Source organism: Pelophylax lessonae (genome assembly GCF_965119305.1).
Source record: "Pelophylax lessonae genome assembly, chromosome: 4".
Classification (NCBI taxonomy): domain Eukaryota; kingdom Metazoa; phylum Chordata; class Amphibia; order Anura; family Ranidae; genus Pelophylax; species Pelophylax lessonae.
In genome coordinates, this window is record NC_138771.1 from 568558609 (window position 1) to 568585865 (window position 27257).

Below are 27257 nucleotides of genomic sequence, written 5' to 3' on the forward strand. Positions count from 1 at the left end.
TCACTGCTATAGGACATATATTTAGCCTTCCCTGTGCATTTCACAGCCATGTATCCTGTGTGACGTAACAAATAGGACACACATTATGATGGTAGAAAACACATCCCCAATGATCCTCAGATATTTTATATTCACATGAATAGTCATTGTGCTAATAAAGTGTATAAAAAAACTGTATACATAGGGAAGATTAGGGGCAGTGTATGCAGGGATAACTCTAAGGCCCCTTTCACACGGGCTTTCCGATCCAATCCGCCTGTCAGTTTTTCAGGCGGATCTGATTGGATGCTCCATGCATCCCTATGGGGCAGTGGGTGTCAGCGGAGACATCTCCGCTGACACCCGCTGCTATCCCATCCTGTCCGTGGAATCCAGCTGGATGGAAACCCTATTTTCCATGCATCTGGATGATCGGATCGGATTTGAACAGACAGGCGGTCCGTTCTCATCCAATCTCCCCATAGAGAACAGCTGGGATCTGACAACTCCTTCTCTGCATACAGAGCGGAGACGGAACGGTCATCCGCATGCTCAGCGGGGATCGGCGGATCAATCCCTAGCTGAGCAAAGCGGACTCTGTCGGGCAGTGCGCCCGTGTGAAAGGAGCATAAAGGCAAAATCACAACAATTTAGGAATACTAATCCAACTTATTCTTTAAAAGGAAAACTACACATTTAAAAAAAAAAAAATCTATAAAAATATAGAATATTCTGTATATTGTTATATCAGCATTTTTAAAACGTAGTGTTATTACATAAAAACCTTCCATTTTAATTCACAACAAGCTGCAATTTTATGAAACAGTTGCTTCGTTTCAACATGGCTGCTTTGATGGGTTCCTCACAATGTCCCCAGAAATGTAATTTCTTTTTTTGTGTGTGAGATTGGTGGATTTTCTCAGAAGTCTGCACTAGGATACAAGTTAAACTTTAAAGGAGTTGTAAAGTCAGGAGGCATTTTATCCTCATGCATTCTATGCATGAAGATAAAAAGCCCTGTGTATGCAGCAGCCCCCCCCTCAAACATACCTGAGCCTCATCTCTATCCAGCGATTTCCACAAATGCCTCAGTCATCTGAAACTCTCTCTCTTCTGATTGGCTGAAACACAGCAGCGGCCCCAGTGGCTGCCACTGCTGTCAATTAGGAGAGAGGGGGGGCAGGTCTGAATGGACACGCGGAGCTGCAGCTCGGCTCAGGTGCCCCTAGAGCAAGCTGCTTGCTGTGGGAGCACTCGACAGGAGGGGGGGGGGGGGGCAAGGAGTTCAAACCGGGGACCCAAGGAGAGGAAGATCTGGGCCGCCCTGTGCAAAACGACTGCACAGAGCAGGTAAGTTTACCGGTTTGTTACTTGAATAGAAACCCCCCCCCCCAGCCCCCATCGCCAGCACAGTGCCCTGCTACCACCCCAGGAGGTGGACCAGACCACCCACCAGCATAAGTGGAGGGGGAGGGGGGGAGGGGACAGACAAAAGGGGGGTCCCTGAAAGGAAGGAGAGGAAGAAGGGGGTCCGGCCGTCCCAAGGAGGGGCCCATGTCCACCCTGAAACCCTCTGGGGGGAGAGGGGGGGGGGCTACTCACCATACCAGGAACCAAGCGGGCATTGCTCCAGACAGAAACCCTCTCCATCAAAATGGGGGGGCTGTCGGCTAGGAACGCTGCAACTCGGGCTGAGACCCGGTCGTATGCGACCTCGCAAGACGTTTAACTTGCAGGCCAGCCTCCGCCCAAGTCCGGCAGTTGATTGTAGATCTCAAAGAAAAAAAATCCAGGAGAAAAAAATGTTTATCTAAAAAAATTCTGAAAAACTCCTGACTAGGCAGAAAAAAGACCGAGTAACTATAGCAGGGACAGGGAGTATACCCCCTGGGACTGCCCATAGGCATAGCCAGATTCTTTTTCTGCCTAGTGTCCTACTCCTGTAGGGGGCAGTATAACCGAATGGTTATGAAGATCAGGAGCTGTGTTCGTCAATGAACATAAGAGAAACAAGACTTTACCATCACTTTAAGGTGCACTTAGCCCTTAAAGTGATTGTAAGGCCTCTTTTTTGTTTGTTTTTTTTGTTTTGCTCAGCAGTAGTTTTCCACAGAGTGGCCTGGATCCTCCTCTTCTCAGGTCCCTCTTCGGCTCTCCTGGCCGTTCCCCCATGTTGAGTGCCCCCACAGCAAGCAGCTTGCTATGGGGGCACCCAAGCCTAGTCACAGCTCCCTGTATCCATTCAGACACAGAGCCGCGACCTGCCCCCACCCTCTTTCTCTCCCGATTAGCTCAATGATTTTGATTGACAGCAGTGGGAGCCAATCGCGCTACGCTGCTGTCTCAGCCAATGAGGAAGGGAGTCCCATGCAGCTTAGACACTCCTGCATGAATGCATAAAGATAAAAAACCTTCTGCATTTACAATCCCTTTAAACGTCACCCATTGAAGCCAGGTGCAAAAACACACCGTCACCCACTGGAGCCATAACACCTTAATACCACAACCCCCCTCTGTGTCACTCACACCAGTTTCTTAAAAAAAGAAAAAAAAAAAAAAAAAGAAAACTTGTGCAGGATCTGCTCCCAGTTAAGAAAGGGAAAGCTGCAGTTAGTATAGAAAACTGCCGCAGATCCCTGCCAGACTGGACCTGGCATACGGGATATGAATTGTCAGCAGAAAGCTCACACGTTTTTTTTTAGGAAATGTGCAAAACATTTTGCTAAAACCCTTATAATGTATAATGTATATATCACCTAGAGGTGATTGAGATTCTCTTAGCAAAACTGGAGGTACACTTTAAGCCTTCTGAATGAGTAAAATATATAGCACTGTAATTAAATAACTTAGTAACTCATACATGTTAATTAACACATGAATTACAAGCCAACTGCATTGCTGACATTCTAAAGCAGTAATATGGATTTCACATGGGGTATTTCTAACCTCTTCAAAGGATCCATCACAGTCTTCTGAATTTGGTTAACCTGTACCAAGAACATGCAAATCTGAGTGTTAAAGTTACATTGACTTTGGGTGGAAAATGCAGGGTTAAGGAACACACAGATATTAGCTGTGCAAAGTAGTGCAGGCATAAGGTTCGCTTTGATAACTTATATATATATATATATATATATATATATATTTTATATACACACACACATATATACACATATATACACATACATACATATATATATATATACACACACACACACACATATATACACACACACACACATACATACATATGCACTAACCGGCCATTTTTTTAGCTACACCTTGCTAGTACAGGATTGGACCTCCTTTTGCCTTCAGAAATGCTTTTATTCTTCATAACATACATTGAACAAGATGTTGGAAACATTCCTCAGAGATTTTGGTCCATAGTGACATGATAGTATCACGCAGTTGCTACAGATTTGTTGGCTGCACCTCCATGATGCAAATCTCCCATTCCACCACATTCTAAAGGTGCTGTATTGGATTGAGATCTGGTGAGTGTGGAGGCCATTGGAGTTCAGTGATCTCATTGTCATGTTCAGGAAAGCAGTGGTGAGATGATGTGAGCTTTGTGACATGGTGCATTATCCTGCTGGAAGGAGCCATCAGAAGATGGGTACATTGTAGTCATAAAGGGATGGACGTGGTCAGCAACAATACTCAGGTAGGCCGTGGCATTTAAACAATGCTTGATTGGTACTACAGGGACAAAAATGTGGCAAGAAAAAAAAATCACCCACACCATTACACCACCAGCCTGAACCGTTGATACAAGGAAGGATGGATCCATGCTTTAATGTGGTTTACTCCAAGTTCTGACCCTACCATCTGAATGTGGCAGCTGAAATAGAGACTCATCAGGCGAGGCAACAATTTTCCCATCTTCTATTGTTCAATTTTGGTGAGCCTGTGGTAATTGTAGCCACAGTTTCCTGTTCTTAGCTGATAGGAGTGGCACTGGGTGTGGTCTTCTGCTGCTGTAGCCCATCTGCTCTAAGGTTCCATGTATTGTGCATTCAGAGATGGTATTCTGCATACCTTGGTTGTAACAAGTGATTATTTGTATTACTGTTGCCTTTCTATCATCTTAAACCAGTCTGCCCATTCTCCTCTGACATCAACAAGGCATTTTCATCCACACAACTGCCACTCACTGGATATTTTCTCTTTTTCTGACAAGTCAATGTAAACCCTGGAGTAGCTTGTGCATGAAAATCCCAGTAGATCCGCAGTCCGTCTGGCACCAACAACCATGCCACATTAAATCCTCTTTCTTCCCCATTCTGATGCTCGGTTTGAAATTCAGCAAGTCGTATTAACCACGTCTAGATGCCTAAATGCATTGAGTTACAAAGCAATTGAACAAGTGTACCTAATGAAGTGGCCGGTGAATGCGTGTATTATTTATATTTATATATTATGGATGCACCGAAATTTCGGCAACCAAAATTTTCGGCCGAAAATGGGCTTATTCCATTTCGGCCGAAAATGGGTTAAAGATGCAGACATTAAAGATGGCCGCCGCAGGCGCAGCGCAGGTTTCAAAAGACGCGCCTCTGGCCGGCGGCCCGCCTCCCGGTGATGTCACTACTACTGCGATGTGCATGAATGAACTAACACACCGGGCGGGCGAGCGGCACTAATAGCTAAAACTATGTGAGCGATTCAATTCCCTGGCAGGCATGTATCTCCTCTGACAGGGAAGTGAAACGATCACATAGTTTTTAGCTATTAGCGGCTGCTCACCCGCGCGCCCGGTGTGTTGTTAGTTCATTCATGCACAGATCGTAGTAGTAGTGACATCGCGGGCCGCCGGCCAGAGGTGCGTCTTTTGAAAGGAAGGACACAGGAGCAGAGTAAGGAGATTGCATCCTTGGGATGGGGAGGGACGCAGCACTGCCGAGAGGAACGCTGAGGCGGGGGGGGGGGGGGGGGGGAGGGTGTACTGCCAAGAGGGACGCTGAGGCGGGGGGGGGGGGGGGTGTACTGCCAAGAGGGACGCTGAGGCAGGGGGGGGGGGGGGAGCTGAGGCGAGCTTACCAATGGTATCTAGTATTATGCAGCATGAGGGGGTTAATATATTGCCACTGCTGGTCACTGATGCATTAGTGACCGACAAGTGGCAGTCAATTAACCCCCTTTGTGCTGCATTAGTGCAACCAGTCAACCAGTATCAGTGCAACCAGCGTTAATTAACACTGATACTGGTTGCACTAATGAAGCACAAAGGGGTTAATTAACTGCCACTGGTCGGTCACTAATGCATCAGTGACCAGCAGTGGCAATACATTAACCCCCTCATGCTGCATAATACAAATACCATTGGTAATTAAATTAACCACTTGCCAACCTGTCACAGTACATATACTGTGACAGGGTGGCAGCGACAGGTGTACGTCGCTGGCTGTTTTTGGTGTATGCCCCTCTTCTATCTATTTTAAAATTATTTGGGGGAAAAATTAATTTTCGGTTTCGGCTTTCGGCCAAGGGCATCCTGCATTTTCGGTTTCGGTCCAGAATTTTCATTTCGGTGCATCCCTAATATATATATTATATATATATATATATATATACACACACACATATATACACACACACACACACACACACACACACACACACACACACACACACACACACACATATACACATACACACACACACACACATACATACATACACATATACACACACACACATACACAAACACGCAAATAGACACAAGCACACACATACAATGCTAGTGTCACAAGTACCTTTTCCTGATTAAATGCATCCATACGTTTCATTGCTGTGTCTAGCGCAGTCACCATCCCTAGAAAATCTGCATCTGGTTCACACAAGGGGTTCCCTAACAGGTCGGAGGAGATCCTGACTGCCGACTTCGACATGGCTGGTAAGGAAAGAAATACATTCATATGAAACTACACATGAATAGAGTGCTAATGATTTAAAGGAAATCAGTGCTGAGAGAAATGTTGAGGTTGCCAGTGCACTCCTCTTCTTCTGAAAATGCTACTTGTCTGGCTGCTGATCTAATGGAATCAATAAAGTCTCAGTCACTTAACAAGTAAACAAGTACTTCAGACTTCACTAAATGCATTCTTGCTCAAGGTCAAACACTGAAAAAGCACTAAAAATCACAAGATCAGCAAGGCTGCCAAGTGGTTAGCATTTTCAGAAAGAGGTCAACAGTCTATGCAAGAGAAATACAGAGAGAGTGTTTTGGGGTGTGTGTCAAAAGGCCTTGTTTGCTTCAGAACTGCTTGATTCCCCATACAAAGTCTGGAAATTCAAAAGGTCAGAAGGAGATCAACTGCAGGTCAACTGCCCTGTCTCACAATGTGAAAAGCAAGCTGCATTTTCCTAATGAAGCCCAAAAGAGCAGGCCTGGAAAGTGATCAGTGCATGGGAGCTAAAGAAAAGGTGCAGGAAAGATACCCATACCTAAATCGGCCTCTATGCTTTTCTTCATGTCTTTTTGCAGCTTTTTAGTCTGGTCTTCCAGCCTGTGAGATAAAGAAGGAAAAATAATGGTGAACATACTTTTTATTTTAATCAGAAAAATTAAGGTTTTATTGGGTCAAATCATAAGGCATACATTTAGAACAGTACATACATCAGACATTTTGTGATAGACATACACAAGATATTGCATATATAGACATTAGTACATTTTTTCTAACTAATCAGCAGTAAAGAATGCCATACGTTTGTCCTAGTAGTGTAACTTTATGCACCCAAAGCAGTTTCAGTAAAGTACAAATCCCAGAACTCCGGGTGTAGAACATTTTTCTTTAACTAACAAAGAAAAAGAAGAAAGAAGAAAAAACAAATAACTCCTCTTGCATTGCATTGGACAACCCAACACTTTTCTATCCTTGGAGTAGTCAGGGACCCATTAGCCGATGCGGTGCTAGTCCTGGAACTTCCAGCCACGGCTGCCACATAGAATAACATTTTTTGGGGCGTTCATATGCGGATATGTCAGTTTTTCGCGTATGGTTTACTTGTTCCACCCACTGCCCCCTGGTGGGCACTCGTGGAGTAATCCAATATCGGGTGATCAGTTTCCATGCCACATATAACAGCCGTAAAACAGCCATATGCGCATTAGGGGTTGATGCCTAATGGTGAGCATGTTATAGTGTTGTATGTGAAAGATTTGTGGGGGAAGCCTTAATGGTATATACAATATAACAATAAAAAGCATGCAGAAGATAGACGCCTGTAATGAATTTCATGATATAACTGAAACAAGACAGTAGCAAAGCCAACGGTGCTGCACGTGATCAATTAAGACACCAGCCATTTGACGGCTTGACAGTTTGGCTGAGAGCACAAGTGACTGTGGCAGTCCATCCTTCACTTCATGCCTTGTATGTAACCAGTTTGGGAAGCAGGTAAATTGATGGGTTTAGTAACATTTTAACTAAAGCATGAGGCCCTTTCCTTCACCATGTCACTGGAATTTTAAAATCTGGTCAGACTGTCACCTTTCTTGAGAATAAGGATCTTTATCCTCTCTGTCAGATTTTTGAATTGAGCCCAAGGAACATTATAAAGAGGCGACTTACTGTTGGAGTTTGCCATATTCCCGTTCAAAGTCTCTTTCTACCTGAAACCAGAGAAGACACATTAATGCCCCATTACAGTGACCGGATCCCAGCCAGTACATGACAACACTCATTCCCATCACAGAACATCATTAAAAAGGGACCCAAACATCCAGATTCAATAACAATTACACCTTTTTATATGGTCCTGTAACTGTTATTTGTGACTAATTCTTCCTTGGAAATGCTTTAAAAAAAAAAAAGAAAAAAAAAAAAAAAGGATTTTACAGGCAACTCAAAATTCCTATCTTGGAGGTTAAAGCAAGTGGGGACAGCAAGAAGATTGGGAGATCAACCTCTGTACAACAACCCTGTGCATTACCCTCTCCTGACCCTTACACCCTGTGCATTACCCTCTCCTGACCCTTACACCCTGTGCATTACCCTCTCCTGACCCTTACATCCTGTGCATTACCCTCTCCTGACCCTTACACTCTGTGCACTACCCTCTCCTGACCCTTACACCCTGTGCATTACCCTCTCCTGACCCTTACACTCTGTGCACTACCCTCTCCTGACCCTTACACTCTGTGCATTACCCTCTCCTGACCCTTACACTCTGTGCATTACTCTCTCCTGACCCTTACACTCTGTGCATTAACCTCTCCTGACCCTTACACTCTGTGCACTACCTTCTCCTGACCCTTACACTCTGTGCACTACCCTCTCCTGACCCTTACACTCTGTGCACTACCCTCTCCTGACCCTTAAACCCTGTGCATTACCCTCTCCTGACCCTTACACTCTGTGCACTACCCTCTCCTGACCCTTACACTCTGTGCATTACCCTCTCCTGACCCTTACACTCTGTGCATTACCCTCTCCTGACCCTTACACTCTGTGCACTACCCTCTCCTGACCCTTACACTCTGTGCATTACCCTCTCCTGACCCTTACACTCTGTGCACTACCCTCTCCTGACCCTAACACTCTGTGCACTACCCTCTCCTGACACTTACACTCTGTGCATTACCCTCTCCTGACCCTTACACTCTGTGCATTACCCTCTCCTGACCCTTACACTCTGTGCATTACCCTCTCCTAAAACTTACACTCTGTGCATTACCCTCTCCTGACCCTTACACTCTGTGCATTACCCTCTCCTGACACTTACACTCTGTGCATTACCCTCTCCTGACACTTACACTCTGTGCATTACCCTCTCCTGACACTTACACTCTGTGCATTACCCTCTCCTGACACTTACACTCTGTGCATTACCCTCTCCTGACACTTACACTCTGTGCATTACCCTCACCTAACACTTACACTCTGTGCATTACCCTGTCCTGACCCTTACACTCTGTGCACTACCCTGTCCTGACCCTTACACTCTGTGCACTACCCTCTCCTGACACTTACACTCTGTGCATTACCCTCTCCTGGCCCTTACACTCTGTGCACTACCCTCTCCTGACCCTTACACTCTGTGCACTACCCTCTCCGGCCCTTACACTCTGTGCACTACCCTCTCCGGCCCTTACACTCTGTGCATTACCCTTTCCTGACACTTACACTCTGTGCATTACCCTCACCTAACACTTACACTCTGTGCATTACCCTGTCCTGACCCTTACACACTCAGTTTTGTTCATGTTATGTCTGAAGTTTACAATCACTTTAATTTTTTTTTTTTTTTGGGCAGCAAATACTTTTTCTTACTATACCTCTCACGCAGGTGAAATTGGTGCAGTCTCTTTCCAATTTTAGATGCATGCACTTTGGCCACAACTATTGCAATAGTTAACATCAAAGGGTCAACTCTTGAGATTCATTTTCTGGGCTGGCCAGTTCTGGACAAACGAGCAGTTGTCTGAAATCTATGGCACTTTCAGATTACAGTCCTTATATAGTGAACTTGTCAGACTCCTAGATATCTACACCTTTCTTTCTGGGGGCTTTAAAAAACTCTTGATCCTGGCATGAGGATACCGTACATGTCAACAGCAAAGAGAACACCAGACCATATATGTTTGAATTTTAACCGCTTGCAAACTGCCTGCTGCAGATTTACTGTGGCAGAGCGGCCCTGCTGTGCTTTGATTTGTGAACCAGTATTTCCGGATAGGGAGCGTATGGGTACCCGCCGCTCTGGCTGTGCTGTCATTTCCTACAGCATAAGCCAATTAGCAGGTCTCGGCCAATGATTTATCAGCTAAGCGAATGACAGAAGTGAGCTCTGTGTTGGTAAAGAACACAGGACTCTACAGTCAGCAGCAATGTGCCGTTTTTTTCTTTCTGCAAAGGCGGCACATCGCTCAGTAAAAACATTACACATTGTTAGGCACACAGTTAACCCATTCATTGCCCCTAAATGTTAACCCCTTCCTAGCCAGTGTCATTAGTAAGTGACAGTATATAGTATTAGCACTGAATCACTGTATTAGTGTCACTGGTGATGTCAGTGGCATTTAGTCAGTTCCCTCCAGCGTCAGTTAGTGTCAGATTACCCCGCCCCATTATCACTACAACTTGCTGATCGCTGTCATTACTAGTATAAAAATAAATTCCAGTATATATACCATTATTTATAGATGCTATAACATTCATGCAAACCAATCAATATACGCTTATTGGGATTCTTTATGTGGGCACTATATGAATCAAGATCTAATATTGCATGTTCAAATATATTAAAAAAGCAAATATATTAAAAAAGTCAACAGTTTCCATGGGATGGACTTCCTTTTTCACATGACTGTATATATTTAATCTTTTTATTTAGCGGTTTGCCTGAAGTTTATCTTTTTAATGTAGTTCCTTTGGGTAGAGTCTGTCAAGCCTGCGACAATTCATTTTAAACATGTATTGACATCTATATAATAGAAATCTTGCATGTGTTTTAGTTAGGAAATTACAGAATATCCATTTTCCATGACTGAGCCCTTCCCCTGGTTTCTTCCAGTCCCTGACACTTGGGCTATGGAAAGCAGATCATTGCAATGACAGGTACGAATGAAGCTGCTTTCAGAAGTCCATGATGTCATAGCTGTTCCCGCCCACTCTTTGTAAAACAAGGTGGAATTTATGCTAATCCTGTGGGTGCAGAGGTACACAGTCACACACAATGCAGGCTTTGTAAAATATGGGAGCAAGATCCCAAAACACACATCATCAGCTTCCCACACTGCATAGCGGAGAGTAGGCATGCAGCTCACACAGCAAAACGCGGTCTGAGGAACCGCAGCTAAAACCATCAGGCAGCAGTTGCTTATTGCACAGACAAATAAACACATGTATGAATAATAAATCCCAGTAAATTAGGAGTTCAAGGATTGCTTGCAATAAATGAGTAGCACGAGGCAGAAAACAGGTTTAAGGCCCCTTTCACACTTATGCGACCTAAAAGTCGCACGATTTTACCGTGATTTTGACTGGACTTGAAGCAATGCCTAGGTCTGTGGACCTCAAAACGTATTAAAATCAACCCAAATTAGTGCAGGGACTACTTTGAAGTTGTTGCGACTTGAAGTCGCACAGATATGCACAGTACTCATTGGAAATCATGGAGTAGGACTTGTCATGCGACTTTGCAGTCCCAAGTCGCAGGACAAAGTTGCACTACTGTGAAAGGGGCCTAAAAGTGAGAAAACAAATTTGGGGAAAATTAGATGATCTATCGGGCTTGTTTACACTGGTGTCACCCTCTGAAGTGCAACCAAAGGTGGATCATTTTTCAGAGGGAGTTTGACAGGCAGTGAGGAGGCATAATGTCGTCATCAAGGCGCCAAAACCACAGGCACTGCACACTGTTGCGGGTAGATAAGGTGAAGCCTCATTCAGTTGAACAGGAGATTTTGTGCTGCGCGCAATTGAAAACGCTGCGACTGCGGCAAGTGTAAATCCTTGTCCGCTGACTTTGCAGCTTAAAGCCTAACTACAGATTTCTTACGCTTTAAAATAGTTCAGTCATGTGCTTTTTATAGGAGGTGCGTATGGGGGGTGATAAAGATGCTAAAAAAAAAAAAAATGTTGATTTTTATTTATTTTAGATATTTTTTTCTTTAGGCCCCTTTCACTCTTGTGCGACTTGTCATGTGATTTGGGACTGCAAAAATCGCATTACAAGTCGTTCATTATTTCCAATGAGCCCCATTCACATATGTGCGACTTCAAAGTAGTGCCTGCAGTACTTTTGGCATGATTTTGATGTGTTTTGAGAAAAAGACATAAGCCCAGTGAAACTCGCATCAAAATTGCGGCAACAAAGTCACGTCAAAATCGCTGTAAAATTTTGCGACTTTGAAGTTGCACAAGTGTGAAAGGAACCTTAACCTTATAGCTATCACAAGGTGACCAACAGGCCCCCCCATATGATAGCATGGCAAGGCCACAGGTACTCTTTATGGAGACATTGGGGTTGAGGAAGGACAGCTCTGACCCTGGAATTTATGGTTGGTTGGTTGGTTCAGCACACTTTGACAGCGCTATAAAAGTGATCGGTGGCTCTAGATTTCGCTAGAAACTTTTATCAGAAAGCCCTTTGCTGGCTCTTAGCCTTAGTTCACATTGGAGCAATTTGACAGGTCAAATTGCATGAGAAATCGCAGCCTATTGCCGTTCCAATTGGAGTGACGTGGACTTTGCGGCACCGCACCAATTTGCAACAGTAGTTCTTTTGCACTACTTTTGGCGATTTCGGGTGCAACTTCAATAGACATCTGTGCATGAAACCGCACAGATGTCTTTCAAGACGCACGGAAATGCGGCTTTGAAACCAAGCTATTTCAGATAAAATCGCGTTCAATGTGAACGAGGGCTTAAAGCCGGTACCAATCTCACAACTGCAGCATCAGCCATGAGCTTAATTTAACCACTTGTCTGCCATGCCATTTAACCACTTCTGGACCGGGCCTTTTTCTGACACTTGTTTACAATTTAAAATCAGTTTTTTTTTGCTACAAAATTAGAACCCCCCCGAAACATTATAAATATTTTTTTAGCAGAGACCCTGCAGAATAAAATAGAGATCATAGCAATATTTTTTATCACACCGTAATTGCACAACGGTCTTACAAACGCAATTTGTCCGGGAAAAATATACTATTTTGAATAAAAAAAATAAGAAAACAGTAAAGTTAGCCCAATTTTTTTCTATAATGTGAAAGATAATGGTACGCCGAGTAAATAGATACCCAACATGTCATGCTTCAAAATTGCGGACGCTCGTGGAATGGCGACAAACATTGGTACTTAAAAATCCCCATAGATGACATTTAAAAAATGTCTACAGGTTACCAGTTTAGAGTTACAGAGGAGCTTAAATTATGGCTCTCGCTCTAACGATCGCAGCGATACCTCGCATGTGTGGTTTTAACACCGTTTACATATGTGGGCGCGACTTGCATATGTGTTCGCTTGTGCGGGTGAGCTAACGGGGACGGAATGTTTTAATTTTTTTATTTTCCTATTTATTTTATCTTTTATTTTTTACTTCCCTTTTAAAAAAAAGATTTTGTTTACTTATATTCCTATTACAAGGAATGTAAACATCCCTTGAAATAAAAAATAAGCATGACAGGACCTCTTTAATGTGAGATATGGGGTCAAAAAGACCTCAGATCTCACATCTATACTAAAAAAGAAAAAAAAAAGTAATTTTTTTTCCCCATGATGAAAAAAATGGGCTCTTTAAATTCGTATGACGTTGCTCAGGCCCTCCAAGGCCACAGAGTCGAGTGAGGGCCATCTTGCCCTCACTTGACTTCCTGCCTGAGAGGACAGCGGACTGGATCGTTTCCCCCTCCACCGACGGCTACGGTAAGCGGGGAAAACATCCGGGAAGCAGCAGGAGGGGGAGAGGTGGCGCCTCTCTCCTGCCGCCCATATAGGCGATTCCGCGGTGAGTCCGCCGCTGGGACCACCCTTATGTTAAAACGGACTGCCCGCCATTTAAAAAGTAACATCAAAGTACCAACGTAAATACAAGGTGAGCGCTTTGCGAGTGGTTAAAGACATACCTTGGCTGAGGAAATAGTTAATTTGGGCCATTTTGATCAAACCTGGAGTTAGGCTTTAAGAGGGGAGCGATAAAATGTGGTTCAACCGCACATTTTTACCACCTATAACCACAAGTGTAAACAAGGTCAGAAAGTGGAACTGACCTTAAAGTGGGAATAAAATTTTACCTATAGGTAAGCCTATATTAAGGCTTACCTATAGGTACTGTAAATATCCCCTAAATATGCACCGTTTAGGAGATATTTACTGTAGATGCAACCGGTGATGTCACTGGCGCATGCGCTCTGAAGGAACGGCATACCACTGTCCTGTTCTGCAAACAGCGGCTCCCGCGAGCATGCGCAGTAATGACGTCATTGTGGCTCCGGCCCTCACACAGCCGGAGTCCATGAACCTGGAAGGAAGACTGGGTAAAGATGGAAGTGCCTTCAGCGGTGACAGCGTGCTGCTGGAGAGCTTCGTTCTAAGGTAAGTTTCACATAATGTGCTAGTATATGATGCAAAGAAACAAAAAAAAAAAAAAAACAGCTGTTTACTGCCGCTTTAAAGAGATTGTAAAAAGGTAAAAAAAAAAAAAAAAAAAAAAAAAAAACACCTTACTTATACTTACCTGCTCTGTGCAGTGGAATCGCACAGAGCGGCCGTGGACCTCCTCTTCTCGGTTTCCCCGCTGGTGTTCCTGGCCCCTCCTCTCTGTACAGTGCCTCCATGGGAAAAGGTTTGTGTGTGTGCTGTGTCCATTGACATAGTCGGCAAGACTTGGCCCCGCCCCCTGCTCCCTCATCAATGGCTTTGATGGACAGCACTGGGAACCAATGACTCCCAATACCCCAGCAAAGCCAGCAAGACCCAGAAGTGAAGGGAGCGATGAGCTGCAGACATGCACAGCGCTGGATCCAATTAGGGCTCAGGTAAGTAAAAGGGGGGTGGTGATGCTGAAGCCTAAACATTTTTTTTTTTACCTGAATGCAAGGAATGCATTAAGGTAAAAAATGTTTAGGCTTTACAACCACTTGAACAGAGGAAATTTGCTATGTTATAGGGGACATCTAAAAATATTAAAATGTGCCCAAGCAGTACCCTGGAAATTGTTTTGTTTTTAAATTCCTAGTGTGGAATCTAAGGGCTGGTTCACACCATGAATTGCACTGGAACACGCTGTGCTTTCCTGTGTGATTTACATGAGATCCTAGTGCCATGCAATTACAGCCCATTCATTTGAATGAACTGAAATTGTGCCAGACTGCAGCCAAAAAGTGCATGCACTTCATAAAATGCAGAGCAACTGTACAGCGCACGTGACCCTGGGCAGGCATTTGCACTGTATTTGCGACCTGCTTTTAGGGTATCGTTAACATTGACATCCGGTGGCAAATGCAGTGCGGTTTGAACGCGGTGCAGGAAATGCGCACAGAATGATCTGGCCCTCAGGCTTTTGCTACCTCTTACTGCTCGTCTTAGGAGATTTGGAGTGAGATTTGGTGATGCTGTTACTCTGCTGCTCACTGTTCTCCTTGTTCTGACATAAGGAAGCAAAGCCCTGCCTCTACCATGGCCGCCTCAAAAGAGGGGCACAGTACAGAACAAGATGTGGCAAGTCGGGATTATGAAAAGATAATCTGCAAGGAGAACACAGGAAATAATTGTGACTAGATAAATAATGCTGCATAGGTCTTCACCATGTTCTTCCGTGTGACGTTACTTTTTTTACAATTTTTGTTCATGTTTATTATTTTTTATGGTCTTACACAATTTATCATTATTTCTTATTTTTATATGTAATTTTTGAGGTATATATTAGATTTCATACTTACATATTTCTCCGGTAAAATTTATATTGGCATATTGAGCTCACTACAATAGCCCATATACATTTGGCCATTTTATTTTTGGTCTGTGTATATGTGTTTTGTTTATATATTCTATTTTATGCATTTTAAGAATTTTAAGTATTTCTTTTGGTTGATATTATTCATAATATACCCCAAAATGTATTATGATTTCTATGGTACCTATAATAGGCTTTACAGTTGCTGTCTAGGTGATATCAGTGTGGCTTGTTTACCTTCCGGGTATGTCAATGCTCCTGGGTAATCCGGAAGTGACGTGGCGGCCATCAATAATCATGTTTTACGTTGTTTTATATAAAATTATTTTAATGTATGCCCGCTATGAGATGCTCCTAAATCTGATCCTTATTTTCCTGTGTAATTTGAGCAACTTGAATGCACTGTGGATCTCTCCATATCCTTTTGGCAGAACGAGTGCTACCTCACTTTGGGCGTGAACCGGAAGTGACGTCGGGGCGTCTGGTTCTAGCCATAGTAAGGCTTGGAACGCACGCCGCTGCCATTTTGGGTGCTATGGCTGTAAGAGGCAGCTTAAACACAGGTGGAATACGATTTTACCTCTCTGGGGGCTTATAAATAAGAGTGATTCCTCTAGATCTTTTAGCAATATCCTTTGAGAATGTCTACTAAGACGAAACGCGTCAGATTCTAACTGTAGACCGCTTGTCTTGATTGCAATATTGCTGGTTTACCTTTGGATGTCTGTAAGTGCATATCTGCTTCATGATAAAATTCCTTTTAAGCAGTTTTACACTATGTGCCTTTTCTTTTGGCTTATTTGCATGCAACATGGTGAATGAGGGATTCACCCTTCCTCCACTCAGTGTGAGCCCTGAAAAAACATCCAAGGTTATCTACTCTAAAGAGGAATCCGGGAGTTTATCTGTGAAGCGTGTTTGAAATGAAGTGTCATACGGCATTATAGGTCCATACTATATGGTGAGCGCCCATTTTATTTGTTCCATTTGGTGACGGGATCTGAACACTTTACTGACCATCTTTACCATTGCTGGATCAATCCTTCACTTTTGGGATCTACAATGCTCTATATATATTCGTTTATATGGGACTTTATTTTCACCTTTCACTTATGTGTCTACATAACACTTTATGGGACTCTTATCATTGCCATGTGATCTGCTTATATGATTAATCACCAAGTATTGTTTGTGAATGTTCTTAGTTCACGTATTATAATTCAGTTCTGTACATATTATTTATCTACTTTATTTTTACAACTTTTATTTTCAGTTGTTTAGTGCAGGTAGCTTTAGCGCGGTATTTACACTTTTTTCGTTAATAATTGTGACTAGCCCTTTTTTCTCTACCAGCTTTTTTCTTTTTTTTAATACATCTTTAGTGACCCAGGGATCTGTGGACCTGTGGCTGCAATGAATGGTTTTCTTTGTTAACCTGAGACAGGGAAGGACTGGGCCAGGGGGCAGGGGGGAAATTGCCCCCTGGGCCGCTCTGCTCCCCCGTTAAAAGGCTGCACTGCTTCTGCCACAGACATGCTGAAAGGATTACTGGTGATGAGAACTAAAAAGTCCCCACTTCTGACCTACTGAGTGCAGGATGAAGACAAGGACAGAGCGCAGACCCCCCCCCCCCCCCCCCACCATCAATGGTGTAAACTGTGTCTAAGCAGAGGCCAGTTCCCTGCCCCACTGGAGGCTCTCTTCCCCCAGCCAGCCCAGATCCTCCAACTACCCCTGCTGGCCAGGTCGGGAACCCGGTGAGTAGAGAGTATCTGGAGCGGAGCTTTAGTCTGGAATAGGGGTCAGGATGAGGGCAGGAAGAGGGAGAGTGGGAGGGGGGCTGAGTCGCTGCACCATGGGCCTCTGGTTTGTACTTGCCCCTGGGCCGAAAGTTGCCAGTCAGCCCCTGATCTGAGACCATTTTTTTTACTTACTGTTTTTGGGACAATCTGTTTTTTTGGTCCGGCTTTAAAAGGGTTCCTAAAAAAGAAAAAAGAAAATAGATTAGCATCCATACACGTATCCAGAAGAACATGTATTGTAAATCCAAAACCAACCAAAATAAATCTTAAATAAACTACCGTAAAACTGTACTACATTTTAACCACTGCGTCTATGCTCCCCAACTCTGCGCGTTTCTTTGTGCATCTTCAAAAGAGCTGGAACAGTACATCCTGAAATTCCAGTCTGCTTTGAAAACTTTGCCTAGGAGAGACCATGCAGTAGAACTACCATGTGTCCTTTTGCTGTGCTCAGTCTTGGCATGGTGTATGACCTGTGACATGAAACCCTCTTCCACAATCTCACCTTAGTAGTAGAGTTTGGCTGTTCCTCACCCAGTTTTAAGCCCCCCTACACCGATGTTTCTGTTTTAGTTATTGTCGGTGTTTCAACCTATTTATAAAGTTGAAGATCAGTAGCACCTGCATTATATATTGGTTAATCACACAACCGACTCTAATCCTACAAAATCCCTGACTTTGTGCAAGTGTACACAGTGTGCAAGTGTAAAGGCCCGTACACCCGTCCCGATTGTCGGCCGTAAATATTCGGCCGCCGAGCGATCGGCCGATTGTAGGCTTGTTAGTATGATGCTTCCGACAGCGCATTTTCGGCCGAACAGAATCTGTCGTGCAAACTTTAAAATATTTGTTGGCCGTCACCAGAACGGCCGATTGTTCGCCAGTCAGTACAGATTTCGGCCGACAGACAGCAGATTAGAAAGACTGGGCATGCTCAGAAAAGAAAAAAGACAAGGAAAGTTAACCATCACATGACATCACTTCTGCAGTCGGCTGTTGTTGGCCGACAAACTTAGTGTGCAGTCTTTTGCAGTTTTCAACAGACACGACAGCCCTGGACAAAAGACGGCCGATCGTTCGGCCGACGATCAGTACGTGTGTACGGGGCTTAAGAATTGATGCTGGTTTAAAGCCAAAATGGTAGTCAGACCAAAATAGTTGATTTTGATTTTTCTTTTGTTCGTTCACTTTGCATTTTGTAAATTAATAAAAAGAAACAATAAAAATATATATTTTAGAAAGCATTCCTACTTATCAGAATATCTTCACACCTTAAAACTTTTGCACAGTACTGTGTATATATACCTACACACACAAACTCTTGTCCCAGCTTTCCTAGAGCATAAAACAGTATAAACACACAGAGTGAAAAAGCTGAGTGATAAAGAATTCAAAGAAGAAGATAAATATAAGAACAGACTGATAAGCTATAATTAAACCACACTTCTGTTTTTTTGTTTGGACTGTACATTTCAAGTGGAACAGATCAGACTGGGTTTCCATTAGCTCATATTTGCGTACAAACTAATTTACATAGGAAGCTGGAAAGATGTATACACACATACACATCAATTGACAGTCATAAGAACAGTTGGGAAATTCTATAAAGAGATCCTGAAAGTGAAACTGCAAAGGAGATAAAACCATAACACTGTAAAACCAGATTCTTTACAGAAGCAATTGGGAGCCCCCATGACTAGAACGGTTTCATTCAATCTACAAGCTCAACTCTCAAAAAATATATGGCCTCCTGTATAGTAAATTCACTCTCTGAAGAGGGATCTGCAGAGGATGCCAAGCCCATAGAAACCTAGGGACAGATAATCACATGTTGTGACCCTGTTAATACGGGACTATTACTACTTTTACTTCATATGACCCTCTGTGGTCTCATTCACCCCATATATTACAGGTTCGATACGTGAACATATCCCTTTTCATGGGAGTGGTCCATATTGAGCCATACACTTTCCGGTCATCGTGGTGCCCTGTCGGTCCCTCTGGGCAGCCACTATAATATTTTTACGCTCTCACGGATTCTTAGCCCTGAACGGGCCTGTGGGAACTTGGGCATCCCTCCACACGGTAGCAATACCGTTTTTAACTCGACAGACCGGTCCAATCAATTGGTTGGACGCAAAGGACATACTAGGTGCTTTATCTGGTAACTTTGGGTGACCCCTGAGGAAGGGCTTTCTCTATGCCCGAAACGCGTAGAGTCGTTTCCGGTTCCATGATCGCCTTGTGCACCTGAGCGTCCTCAATGTGGTTCGGTACATGGTCTGTCAAATGCATGCATATTTTAATGCCCTGTATGTGTTTATGACTGTTGTTATATTTTTTGTTTTTTTGTTTGTTCAATATTTGTAATTTCAATAAAGTTATTTTTGTACAATACACAGTGTCTAGTGGCATTTACAGTCCCACTCCAAAAGGGGAATCCTCTTTGTATAGGGATCTGCAGAAGATCGCATTTTAGAAGACGTTTGAAAGGTGAGGAGGATGCGTTAGGTAAACTCCTCCCCACCCGTTTTAACCGCTAAAAATACAAAACCACCATTGCTTGATGGTTTGAGACAGGTGCGGCACGGCTCCATTCAGTCAAATGGGTTGCGTTCACTGGAAGTAGTGCCTGCCATACGCGACGACAGGGGGATCATTTTTGCTGTGATGCATTGCCTTTGTAGGTCAAGAAGGACTGTTTGGAAGGGGGGGCACTAAAAATGTTGCTTAACCACATGTTTTACTGCTCTTAACCGCAAGTGTAAACAAGGCCTCAGGTACGTTCACATATATGTGAATTCAATGAATGTTGAACCGCACATGATTCGTGTGACATGTGAATCAAACCAGCTTTCTGTGGAGCAGGTTCACAAATGTGCGGTGCAGCGGCAGTGCGAATTCGCTGCGTTTTTTGAGCACTGCGGTGTGGTTCAGATGCAAATTCCATGAATCGCACATCGGATCAGTTTTGACTCTTAGGTCTGGTAAAGATTTTGAGGGGGAACTCCCGTGATTTTTGAGGGGAGACCCTAATCCGAACATGTAGCCAGGAAAAGGGAGGGGGGCGACGAGGGAGCACCCCCCTTTCTGAACCATACCAGGCCAAATGCCCTCAACATTGTGGGGGAGGGGCTTTGGAGCAGTGGGTGCTTCCCCCCCACCCCACAGCACCTTGTCCCCATGTTGATGAGGAAAAGGGCCTCTTCCCAACAACCCTGGGCGGTAGTTGTGGGGGTCTGCAAGCAGGAGGGCTTATTGGATTCTGGAAGCCCCCTTTATCAAGGGGGCCCCCACATCTCGGCCCCCCTCAAGTATTAGGTACATTTACTAAAAATATGTAAAAAAGAAATAAAAACACAGACAGACAGTGTTTAACAATTCCTACAAATAAAAAAAAACAATGTCCCCTGGTTTAGATGCATTGGCAATCACGACACCCCCTGCACCGCCGGACCCTAAAAAAATAAAATAATAAAAAATAAAGTTGTGGGGGGACAACGTGCTTTGGGACAGGGCTCCAAAGCATGCCCCCCCCCCCCCCATTTTGAGGGCTTGTGACCTGGTATGATTCTGGGGGTTCTGCCAGGATGCATGCTGGGATAAGAATCTGGTATGGGGGGCCCATGCTTTTTTTTTTTTTTTATTATTTAGGTTTTTTAATTTGTACCAGCCCAATATCCGAGCATGCAGCCTGTACATTCAATTAACAGATCAGAATTAAAGTGCTAAAGGCCAGGAGGAGCCTTCTCCATGGGTTCACAGTTTACAATAAAGACCAGGAGGGGAATCATACTGCAACAAACAAAAATTTTGGTTGGAGTTTCACTTTACAATGCTAGGCCCCTGCTGTAATTCTGGCTCATTAGGCATACACACTAGTGAAATGTATTCAGTCTTGTAGTCAGGAATGTCAAAGGGCATCACCCTTACTCTCTTTCTGGCAGAAAACATACATGAAAGAGACCCGAGGAATCCTGGAGGTCATACTGATCAGATCTTGCCCACTAACAAGTTGCCTATTGGCAAAAATTGTGCCAAAATCAGAATAGAAATGTAAATTTTGCCTCCCTCTGTTTTTCTAAAAACATTTCTTCCATTACTCACTTTAAGTAGGTCATGCAAATATAAGCATATTAACAAAGAAAAATTGATAACTGACGCTCATGACCACAGCAAGGGGAGAAGATGTTACAATCTGCAGCTCATATGGCACATAATGATCAGGAGTAGCAGCCAGAAAGAAGTCATGAGAGACATTCAGGTACTGACATTGTGGACCTCTTCTAAGTATACCATGAACCCAATGGCTTCCACACATTCTGAGCCACTTGGCTTGGAATGGATAAGCAGATCAACAGCTCTAACTTGACTGTCTGCTTGCTTGTTCCAGGTCAATGAAGCCAGAGAGAAGCAGATATACAGCATTTTAGAGAGGGTGTGGGCAATGACAGTGTTATATTTTACTTTCAATACAAAATTTCAGCTTTTTTAGTGTGGTTTTGTGTAAAAACAGAAAAGATCAGCTTGATGCAAATAGATTTATTAATAGGAGTTAGGGTCCTTTCACACCTATTCTGTCCGCCGACCGACTCAGTTCTGCTCAGCGGGGGTTCAATCCGCCGATCCCAGCTGAGCAGGCGGATGACAGCTCCGTCTCCGCTCTGTGTGCAGAGACGGAGCAGTCAGATCCCCGCTATCCTCTATGGGGAGATCGGATGAAAATGGACCGCCTGTCCGTTCTCATCCGATCCGATCCACCAGATGGATGGAAAAACTGAATTTTTGTAAAATCTTACAATAAAATTCCTTTCTCTGAGTCCTCTGACAGTCGCCGCTAACTCATACAGTCTTCACCAATGGGTATGGACCTCTTATCCATAGGAGCAAGCTAGGCATAAGACTTGTTAGAAACAAAGAAATTTACATAGACACACCTATGGGGGCTGTCCCACTGGTCCAATACCCCCCTGCTATCAGCATTCCCAACTCAGTTTGGCACCAAGCAGTTAAAGTCCAAATGAACCCCAAAAGAGGGGCGGGGGCGGCGACTGTCAGAGGACTCAGAGAAAAGAATTTTACGGTAAGATTTTACAAAAATTACATTTTCTCTTACGTCCTCCGACAGTCGCCGCCCACTCATACCGTCTTCACCAATGGGATGTCCCAAAGCAGTGTAGACATGAGGGGTAGGAAGCGCAACCATCACAAAGGCAACGCAGCACCCATGTCAGAGAAAGGAACCTTATCTGAACAGAAAGGTAAAAACTCTGGGTAACAGAAAAGCTCAACTGGAGCAACAACCCAGGAAAGCAAATAAACAAGGGGGAAAACACCCCAGCAGGCAGGAACCGGCCAACGCCATGGCACCCTCAAGGCACTGCCGCACACAGAACTTTGCAGCCAAATGAGGCATCTGCTGAAGCCAAAACATCAAGTTTGTAGAATTTGGAGAAGGTGTGCACAGACGACCAAGTCGCTGCCTTGCACACCTGGGCCACCGAAGCCTGATGTCGGAAAGCCGCTCTGGTAGAGTGCGCCTTGACAGGGAAGGATGGCACCCACTCCCTAATAGAATAGGCCTGTACAATCGTCTGCCTGATCCATTTTTTGTTAAAAAAAACAAAAACATTTAATTAACGATTTCCTTTTCAGGTAAAGGTTTTACATAAAGAATAAAAGCAGATTATTGTAAGCACCCCTGTCAGTGTTTGTCCTCGTTAAAGGAAATTGAAAAACAGCAGATTCACTGGCAGGTTTAGACTCCGTCCACACTACGTCGCTCCGACTTAGGGGGCGACCTGTGAAGTCGCGTGCACCGCGACTTCGACGCGACTTGCACGGACTTCATAAAATAATTGTCTATGCAAGTCGCTCCAGGTCGCCCCGAAGTAGTACAGGAACCTTTTTCTAAGTCTGAGCGACTTGTGTCGCTCCTATTAGAACCGGTCCTGTACTACACTATGGGACACGACGGTGCGTGAATTGACACGCTGACCAAGTCGCCTGACAAGTTGTACCAGTGTGAATGGAGACTTACTGGATGAAAAAAAAAAAAGACTGAAAAAAACAAAACAAAACAAATGAGACCACAACTAAGAACTGGTAAAAGCAGTGGTCTCAGGAATCAGTCTGCCACGCACATTAAGATTGGTGGCCTGAGGCTCTCCAGCCCTTTCATAGTACCGAGTCTGACCCCAGCATGACATTACAGTTGCTGCCACATGCTGGGACTTGTAGCTCCAACATTAGCTAGTGTCCTGCAGGTTGCCCTGTCCCTCCCCACACAGAAGAAGCTACAAGTGGGCCAAAAACTTCCGATCACTTATTCCTGGCTTCCTCTCCCCCTCTTTCCGCCTGTGCCCACAGCTCAGGCAATTATGGGCAGGTAATCACAGGCTGCGGCCTGGACTCCTTCCTGTTTATTGTTATAGCACAGGAGGACACAGCACCACGTCACTCACGGGAAATTCAAAATACAAAGTCATAAATAACTTGTCACTCTAAAATATGGACGATCTAGATATTCACCCTTTACATCCCTCCATTAACCCTTTACAGACTGGGGAACATGCTTGCTATAAATCACTGAAAAGTCCAGAGTCAAAAATAGACTAGAAAGTCATGAAGCCTCCTAATCACAAACATCTGGACGGGCCTTTACGTGTGTTCCTCATGAGTGTTCAGATTGTTTACAGACTCCTTAGTCATTATTACATAAGTTGTAAGGATTGCCTCAGCAAGCACACAACTTATAATTAAGGTCTCCACTCAACTTTAAAGAGGAAGTACACACAAAATAAAAAGAGACATTTTTAACAACAAAAAAGAATTACAGAAAACACTAGATCTAACCATTCATTGACCTCACTAATTTGTCTGAGGATGGAAGAACAGCTATGTTTTCACTATTGGGGCTCTTTCACACAGTCCGCCTCCGTAGGCGGATCCGTGCTGCTCAGCAGGGATCGATCCGCCAATCCTAGCTGAGGCGGCGGATGACAGCTCCGTCTCCGCTTGCAGTGCGGAGAGGGAGGTGTCACAGCTCCCGCTGCTCTCTATGGGGGATCGGATGAGAGCGGACCGCCTGTCCGCTCTCATCCGATCCGATCCCTGGACGGATGGAAAAATAGGGTTTCCATCCGTCCGGATTTCACGGACAGGATCGGATACGGATGGCAGCGGGTGTCAGCGGAGGGGTCACCGCTGACATCCGCTGCCCCATAGAGCTGCATGGAGGATCCGATCAGATCCGCCTAAAAAACTGACAGGCAGATCTGATCGGATCGCCCGTGTGAAAGAGCCCTTGGGCTGGTTTGTATATGTATTGTCACGTAATGGACAGCTGCTATGTCCCAAACATTCTCCGCTACTTGTGAACCCTCGTATACCTGGGAGAAATCTTGTAGATTAGGTCTGGATCTGTTAAAAAAAGATGTATTAGGCCCTCACACATGCAGTCCGTTCAGTTCATCAGTTCAGTCAAGTCAAAATGTATCCATTTTTTATCCATTTTTCATCAGTTTTCATCAATTTTTCATCCGTTTTTATCTATTTACATCCATTTTCGTCCGTTCCGTTTTTTTGACGGATGAAAAATAGGGCATTCATCCGTTCCAAAAAACGGACATTGACGGAAGTGGATGAAAATGGATGGTAACGGATGATCATCCGTTGTCATCCGTTTTTACATAGAGATGCATTGATGTCCGTTTTTCATCCGTCAACGGATGAATGAAAAACAGACAAACGGACCGTATGTGTGAAAGGGTCCTTTCACACCGGCAGACCGTGTGTCCCTTTTACATCTCATCCAATTGCAGATGAAAAACGGACATAATGCATGTCAATGGGATTGCGGATGTCAGCGATGACCATGGAACGGAAGAGAACCCTATTTGTCTTCCGTTTAGAAAAACGTATTGGACACAAAAACGGATGTCAGCGGTGTCATCCGCTGACATCCACAAACCCATTGACATGCATTATCTCCGTTTATCATCCGCAAACGGATGGGATGATAAACGGACATACGGAACGGACACTCCAGAGTGTCATCCGTGTCCATGTAAAAAAAAAAAAGTGCCTGAGCGGAGGAAAATACGGTCCGCCCCGTGTGAAAGGACCCAAAAGGGGCCTTAATTAGAAGTAAAGGTTTGAGAAACATTTGCAGTAATAATCGAAGAACAAAATTACAGGTTCAGTCCTATAAAAGCCCAATTCCAGCCAAAACACTTTATTTTGTTAATAAATTGATAGGAAAGGATCTAATGGAATAGGGAAAAGTCCTGGAAGTCGCACATCTCTGCTAAACCTCTTAAAGTGGTTGTATGCCCCACCAAAAAAAAAAAAAAGAAAAACCCTGCAGGACAATGGCATAATGTGCTAGTATGCATCGCATACTAGCACATTATGAAATACTTACCTTAGAACGTAGGCCCCCCCCCCCCCCACAGTAAAACTGCGGCGGGCGGTCGAGAACCGGTTAAAAAATTATTCTTACATCAAATGCTCATAACTACTGCTAAACTTGCATAAACATGGTATGTAAAAGCTGTAAAACTGACATTTTTCACCATCGGTTTCCAGAAGTGATCGACCGATATAATTTTTTTTACCGCCGATACCGATTTTTTGGTCATCGGATATCGGTATCGGCCGATATTTTCAGACATTAAATTTTTATTTATTTTTTTTTATTGTCTACAGGTACTGTTGTGGAGGGATCCGGTGGTCTAAAAGACCCCAAACCCCAATTAAAAGCATTTAAAACGCCAAGTTTGGCTGTTTTGAATGCTGTAAGTTTTTGAATTCAGCGCCACCAGTACCCGGAAGTGATGTCATTTCATGACATCACTTCCAGGTACTCGGCGGCGCCGAATTCAAAGAAATGGAGACCTGGTCAGACGGCGGTCGTGAAGGTAGGATGCCCAGGTCTCCTAGTGGGACGGGAGACCCAGGAGAGCCACGGAAGGCGGTGGGAGGGGGGGGGGGAGGGACGTCCCCTCCCGCTCCTTGGAATGACAGCCAAGCGGCTTCTCAGCCGCATCGGTTGTCATTACAAGACAACCGACCATCAGCCATGGACACCGGGGTGATGCCTCTAGCTGCAGGCATTACTCCAGTACAGCACTTTCCTGGAATAATCGGCAATATCGGTAAATCAAAAGGACGATTCCGATATGTGGAGGAAAGTGCATATCGAGCCTCGATATATCCACTTTGCCGATATTTGATCGATCTCTAGTTTCCAGTGTTCAGAAAAGGTTTTCCGATTTCAGATGTCACGTGTACATGAGCCCTAAGGCTTTATGTGCATTGAACTTGAGTTTAGGAGCTTTTGGCGTTTTTTTTTTTTTTGCTAAAGCTCCTAAACTCAACTCCATAAAAACCCATGCGTCAATATACACATAGGGTTTTAGAATAATTTAGGAGCTGCTGTGGTTAGGAGAGGTTCAACCTCCCTCTCCTGAGGGCAGAAGAATAGCATCCAGGACAAAACGGTTTGACCACAAGCAACAAAATGCAAAATCGCTGTGGTTTTGCGTTTTCCTGCGGCCAGCAGTCATAATAGGCTATGTGTACATGAAGCTTAAGAAGGTGTAGGACAGCCTTGGCCCGGGCTCCAATTAAGCCACGCTCCCAACGCGTTTCACGCCACCCACAGAGCTTAGTACTGAAATGCGGTGGGGGCGTGGCTTGGTTGGAACTCAGGCGGAGGCTTTTGATTAAAGCATAACTCCACTTTTCTTGAGAAAAAAAAAACATTCCCCTCTGGGTGATCTATGTACATTCCAGGGATTTTAACAAACTTTATTGCAGATTCCTACCTTTTGTTATTCTGCAGAAATCATTGTTTGTTACTCTGTGCTCAGTGAGAGTGGTTTCATAATTATCTATCAGCTGTGACAGCTGCAGGGCTCTAATGAGAAAAGCTGCTGGGCTCTAATGAGGAAAGCTGCAGGGCTCTAATGAGGAGATCTGCTGGGCCTGCATCCCTTTAGACGTGTTCCTATTGGGAGTATCTCACCAAAAATGACATTTTTGTTGCAGGGGATACTAGAAATC

General features: G+C 44.2%; 1 protein-coding gene across 1 annotated transcript in view; it reads right to left on the minus strand.

Moving 5' to 3' along the window:
- The window catches only part of BIN3 (bridging integrator 3), a 108337-nt gene that overhangs the window by 14911 nt on the left and 66169 nt on the right, over window positions 1–27257 (minus strand). The window contains exons 2-6 of the mRNA XM_082253400.1: window positions 17322–17367; window positions 7560–7600; window positions 6430–6491; window positions 5739–5875; window positions 2926–2966 (exon numbers count right to left, since the gene is read on the minus strand). Coding sequence (XP_082109526.1) covers window positions 2926–2966; window positions 5739–5875; window positions 6430–6491; window positions 7560–7600; window positions 17322–17367 — 327 coding nt within the window. The remainder of the gene's footprint in view (window positions 1–2925; window positions 2967–5738; window positions 5876–6429; window positions 6492–7559; window positions 7601–17321; window positions 17368–27257) is intronic.